Raw genomic sequence first — 5925 nt, forward strand, 5'->3', positions numbered from 1 at the left:
TATCATTTTTGGTCGAACAGTAAGTATGCCATTCCTCAACTTTCTTTAACTTTTCATTCACAGATTTTCTACCATGTATTCCAAGAAAGTAGCTTATAAAATGCACCAATTACTTCTAATACATCCTGTCAAGCTGGCTGCTGGCTTTGTTATTTTCAAGTTTTGAGAACTATGTTTGTTTGATAGTTTTTCTCTTTTCTTGCACAAGTTACTCAAAGCTGCTGGCTTTGTCTACCATGTATGTTTGATTGCTTTGGACCAACACGACAATCGAATGCGCGGAGAAAGGGAAATTAAAGAAAGTGGAAAACAAAACATATCATGCCAAGAAATGGTAACAGAAAACAGACCTCAAGAAAACAGTGAGAGAGTTCTGGGAAGACAACATTATACTATAGTGACATAAATAATCTGCCGGGAGTCAGTAGTTTGTTCTTTGAACCAACTTTGCTGAAATTTTTATTGTCAGAATAACTTCCATCATGTACGGTAACAGCCTAATTAAAAAGGAAGCTAAAATCTGCAACATGAGTACGATTTGATTTGATTTGATTATCATCCTGTACGATAAGTTTCCAATGTTACATCCACAAAATGAAATACGAGGATGGTTTAGTGCTCTACGTTTTCTTCTTGAATTTCCTCTGTGCTTTCAAGTCGACCACAATCACAGATATATTATCTCTGCTGCCCCTTTGGAGAGCAACTCGTGTCAAGTACTCTGCAGCATCCTGAGCAGCAGGATCAACGTTTTCACCCCTTTCGCTACTCAAAGTACCACCATTCTTTTTGTGCCAGAGAAGAATTCGTCTCCGGGCCACATCACAAGCTTCTTCATTTGTCAAGACATCCCATAGGCCATCACTTGCTAAAATTAGACAGTCGTCTTCTTTTGCTCGGGGTACAAACATCATTTCTGGATCTGGAATCACATAAGGCCTTAAATATCTATCACCTGCAGTAAAATGACAACTTCTTCAAATCAAGAAAGCTTTGATCTCTAGGATAACAGTTTCCAAATAATAAATGACAACCATGTCAACTGAAGTCAGACGTCGTTATCCAACATCAGTGGGCTGCTTCAGGGATGAACTTTGACACTATATATGTATGGTATAACACTTTAATTTTGGTACATGTGCAGGTCTGCTCCATCGTAGCTTTGAGATTCCTTTATTTCCATGTGCAAATCAAGCACAATATAGATGACTTTCTTAACCCTCTCCAGTAAAAATACAGCAGTACAATGAAATTTGGAGGTGGCTAGTACAATATACATACCAATTGACCTTGAAACTGCAAGAACACCAGAAACACGATGTCCATCCCAATTAATGACCTTCCCTCCCAATTCTTCTATTCGTGAACACTCATCTTCCCTATTTGGCTGAAAACAATGAACAACGAATATTATATGGTTGCAAAAAGAAAAAACTAGCAAATGTTGCAGAGCGGTGTAACAACAAACACAAGCCTTACCTTATGGTCAATGGATAATGGCATGGGCAGTTTTCCCCGACAAAGGACTGCCCTTGAATCACCACAATTCGCAACAATAATATGGGTTGGACTAACAACAGCAACTACAGCTGTAGATCCAACTGCTTCAGGAGCAATGACTGAAAGGTCAGGCTCAATCCCGTCTGTTTCACTACAGAACCCTCCTACCTCATCATCGACTCTACAGAAACAATTCAAGAAAGCCTTTGACCATTGCTCCTTCCAGTTAACACTTCCATTATGTGAATCTTCTTTCATAATATCTATCTCCTGTGCTAAAACCATATGGAGACGCTCATGACAATAATTAGCAACCTGCTATGGAAAAAACAATTGGTCTTAGTACATAGGCTTAAATGACAAACAAATAGGAAATGAACTCTTAACATGCAGGCAATAACAGTTCTTGTGTGACTAGAAACTAAAAACAAAAGTAGAATGTAATAAAAACGGATAGAAATTCACCTGAGAGCCTCCGTGTCCATCATAAACCCCATATAAATGGGCTGTAAGTGTTTGACTCAGGGCATGAGAAACTGAAGCATCCGTCAAAATATGAGAAGGGATTCTCAGAAACCTTGGTAAAGCTATAGCAGTATCTTCCATCTCCGGCCTCTTTCCTTGTATCGTGATGAGTCCCCAAAGCGGTACAGAATCAAAACAAAAGGCATTTGGCCTACTTATCTTTATCTCTTGTGAGGTCTCAAGATGGGATGGTGATAATTTTCTTTTATAATCTTCAGCACCCACAACCATAGTGGAAACAAGATCACTTACGAGTTCTGACTCACTAACCAACTCGCTAGCCAAATTACACGAAAAAGACTTCCTCAGAATCTGGGATACACCAACCTTCTTGTCTTCATTCCGAGGAGGAGTTCTCCCAACCTTAACCTCCAAATCTGTATATTCTTGGTTAGGCATGCCGCCACGCTCATCCACTAGAGAATCAGAACAAGTCATATTTCCTAAAAGCTCATCAGTTGGTGAAATCAAATTGTTGTCCATAGATCTACCATCTTTTACCTCACTAGCAATCAAACAATTCCCATTAGCTACAACTGTCGAAGAAAAACTCTTCCCTTTCCTGATTTCATGGCAATCAGCAACTGTCATAAAGAGGTTAGCTTTGTCCCTGGACACTCTATGATTGGACACCGAACAAGGAAGTTTGCACTTGTTAGGTTCTGATAGCAAGCTAGTCGTATTCGGGATCAGCTCATATCCAGCGAAGTCAATACATGTGGGTAATACTGATTCATCATATATCAATTTTCCCTGTTTATATGATACAGTAAGTGCTGGAAACATCTCTTCCATCTTCTAACCAACCAAAATTATTCAAATCCCTAAAATTTACTTAAGTTGTAAGCCAAGAAAAGTTTTCACATAAAAAAAAAACAGAATAAATCTATGACATAAGAGAATATGGATCCAAAGTCCAAACTTGTGGAATCACTATCCATAAAACCCTATTCAGCATCTTGTACTCTTCTATTCCAATTCTATCCATTCAACAACACATTAGCAACAAACCCCCTTAACAAAGAATCACTTTTTATCAACTTATAATATATAGGAAACAACAAATCTAGTGGTCACTGCTTAACAAGACAGAACACAACATATAAAGATTCAAACTTTATTGAAAAAAAAAAGGACTTACAAGCTCAAAGCAGACCAAACATGAAACTTTTTTCCAAATTCAAAGCAACCCAACTTCTTCTTGATTACCTAAAGTTAGTTGAATCAAAAAAAAAAAAAAAGTTTGACAGAACCCCATATAATTCAAGAGTCAAACAAATCAAGAAAGGATGCATGCAAGGATTTGTTATTAGAGACTAATCATTCTATATTTATTGTGGGTATTGTATTATACATACAAAAAAAAGGTTTGATTAGATACACAAATCAATGAATACAATAATCCAATAAACAAATACTCATAATAGAGGAAGGTAAGTGAGAAGTTGCTTACCGTTTCAAAACAATCTTGCATTAATGACACACTAAAAAATAAAAGAAAGAAGGAAAAAAAAAAAGGTTAGACCAACACTTCAGTTCCTCCTAATAAGTAATTGAAAAAAATATAGAAAAACAGATTAGAAAGCAAAGTGTGTGATGTGTCAACACATTTATGTACTCTCTCCTTTATTTAAATTTGATTTTTTTAATAAAAATAAAAATAAAAATAGGTCAAATATACCCCTTCAATTTTATTTCACTTTGTTATATTTGTTTTGCACTTCCCTTAAAAAGATATTAACTAGAGGATGTAATTATCCGTATTCATTACTCCTCTCAATTTAATAATCTATCGGTTCATTCTTACTTGTCACTTATTCTTAAAATACATATATCAACAATAATTTTCTTAATATATATATCAAGCCAAATTGTGATAAGTAAAAATAAACCGAAATAATTTTCTCTTTGCATCATATTAATATCTCTTCATATATATGATTAATAAAAGTAAAAATGGAAATAAATAATTAATTATGTCTTAATTTTTTAAAATAATAAATGTTATGAATTGTTTATTTTAAAGAAAGATGATAAATGAAATCAAACAGAGAACTATCAAAATTTTTGAATTTAATGATATTAAGCATATTAGTAGAAAATTAAGATTAAAAAAAAAAACACAATTTTAAACAAATTTAAAACAGAAGTGGGGCAAACAAATGGGAAAAACAAAACTGTGGTTTTATTAAATTGTTAGTCAAGTGGGTCCCAGTTAGCAGACATGTGTCCAACCAGATGGCTTGTTTTGATTGGTTGTGGACCCACCTCTTGATTTTAAATGTTTCTTTCGGTGAACTAATGGGATGATCTTAAAAAAAAAAAAAATGGGATGATCTTTATAGGAGTCTTTCTAAAAATATATATTAAAATAATAATTTTGGTGGGTGGGCCCTACACTAACTCTCTGTCCTTGCCACGTTGAGCTTTAGTTTTCATGTACAAAAACTTTTGGGTAGATAGAGTCAAGACGGACAAACTGACGCATACCATCTTTACCAATAAAAATATTCTAATTATAAGTGATCGTCTAGTTTGAATATAAGTTATATTAGGATAAGTTATATGAAAATAAGTTATTTAGCTTAAATATTTTTGTGTGTACATTTTGATAATTATGATATATGTTTTTAAATAAAATTTTCATCTTATTTAACTTTAAAATTAATTTCATCTTATTTAGATTAGATATTTTGTGTGTGCATTTTCATAATTGTGCTGTGTATTTTTTAAATTAAACTTTCTTTTATTTAACTTTAAAATAATTTTTTTCATCTTATTTAGTTTAAAAATAAATCTTTCTTGTTATTTATTTAAAAATAAAATTTCCATCTTATTTAGCTTAAAAATAAAACTTTCATTTTAAGTTTGTTAAAGTAAGAGAAATTTTATTATTAAAGCTATCTACATTTTAATTGATATATAAAATATAATTTTTAAATGAGTAGTAAACTATTTAATTTAAAATATGTAATTGAGTAGTGAAGTGAACATTTTAAGAAAAAATCAAAATATAAATAAACATAAGAATTAGGCAAATAAATTCAACTTATAATATATCATAAATATAAATAGTATTTATAAAATGTAATTTTTTAATAAAAAAAATATATTATCATAAATACAACAAATAATTAAGGTTGTGAATGTTATTATAAATGTTGTTAAAAATTATGTTACTATACATGAATATAAAAATGGTGTGTATAAGAGAGTTTAAGGGAAGTATTTTTGTTATTTTATACATTTTATCCTAGGATAAGTTATCCTGGAATTACTATTCCACCCCTAGTAAGGGATAACTTATCCCAGGACTAATAGTTAATCCTGGGATAAATTTTCTCAGCCTTTGCAACCAAACCAACAAATTAAAGATCACTCAAAAATTACCTGCGATTAAATCTTTTTTTCCATCACATCAAATGATCCCTAAAGGTTTTAGATCAGTATTTTCAAAAATATTTTTGACGTGAGTCTCACAATGATTTTTGGGATGAGGTATATTAAAATAGTTTTGGAAATAAATTTATAAGGTATACATTTTAGAATTTGGGGCGTAAAAGCACAAGTTTTGGGCATAAAAACGCATATTTTGTGCATTAAGTTTGATAAAAAATTTAATTTTTATTATTTTAGAAGTATTTTTACTATAAATCATATTTTATATTATTGATATAGTAATATATATACTGCTATCATATTTTAATTTTTCACTCTGAAATATATAAATAAAAAAAATATTTTTTATACAATGTGATATTGTTTAGATAATTGTGTCTGAAATTGATAATATAGAGATTCTATAATACTATATTTTGGAATAACTTTATCTATTTTTTGTCATTACTCTTATTCTTTTTATCTTTCTTCTTTTTTGAAATATATAAATAATAATCTGTG

At 31.3% G+C, this 5925-nt stretch overlaps 1 protein-coding gene across 4 annotated transcripts; it reads right to left on the reverse strand.

Annotated features, from left to right (window-relative positions):
* Positions 1 to 454: 454 nt before the first annotated feature.
* LOC125875963 (protein phosphatase 2C 50-like) lies at positions 455 to 3605 on the reverse strand. 4 transcript variants are annotated; one of them, XM_049557042.1, is made up of 6 exons: positions 3479 to 3602; positions 3167 to 3234; positions 1966 to 2849; positions 1480 to 1818; positions 1282 to 1387; positions 455 to 955 (listed from the first exon to the last, which is right to left on the reverse strand). In XM_049557042.1, the coding sequence occupies exons 3-6, from the start codon at positions 2818 to 2820 to the stop codon at positions 621 to 623; spliced, it is 1635 nt and encodes a 544-aa protein (XP_049412999.1). In that variant the 5' UTR covers positions 2821 to 2849; positions 3167 to 3234; positions 3479 to 3602; the 3' UTR covers positions 455 to 620. The 4 variants fall into 4 exon arrangements, with proteins under 4 accessions (XP_049412999.1, XP_049413000.1, XP_049413001.1 ...); XM_049557043.1 differs by having other exon boundaries at positions 1480 to 1815; positions 3479 to 3600; XM_049557045.1 differs by lacking the exon at positions 455 to 955 and adding an exon at positions 1035 to 1171 and having other exon boundaries at positions 3479 to 3605.
* Between the last annotated feature and the right edge of the window lie 2320 nt (positions 3606 to 5925).

The sequence above is a fragment of the Solanum stenotomum genome, chromosome 9 (assembly GCF_019186545.1).
Source record: "Solanum stenotomum isolate F172 chromosome 9, ASM1918654v1, whole genome shotgun sequence".
In the NCBI taxonomy this organism is placed as follows: Eukaryota; Viridiplantae; Streptophyta; class Magnoliopsida; order Solanales; family Solanaceae; genus Solanum; species Solanum stenotomum.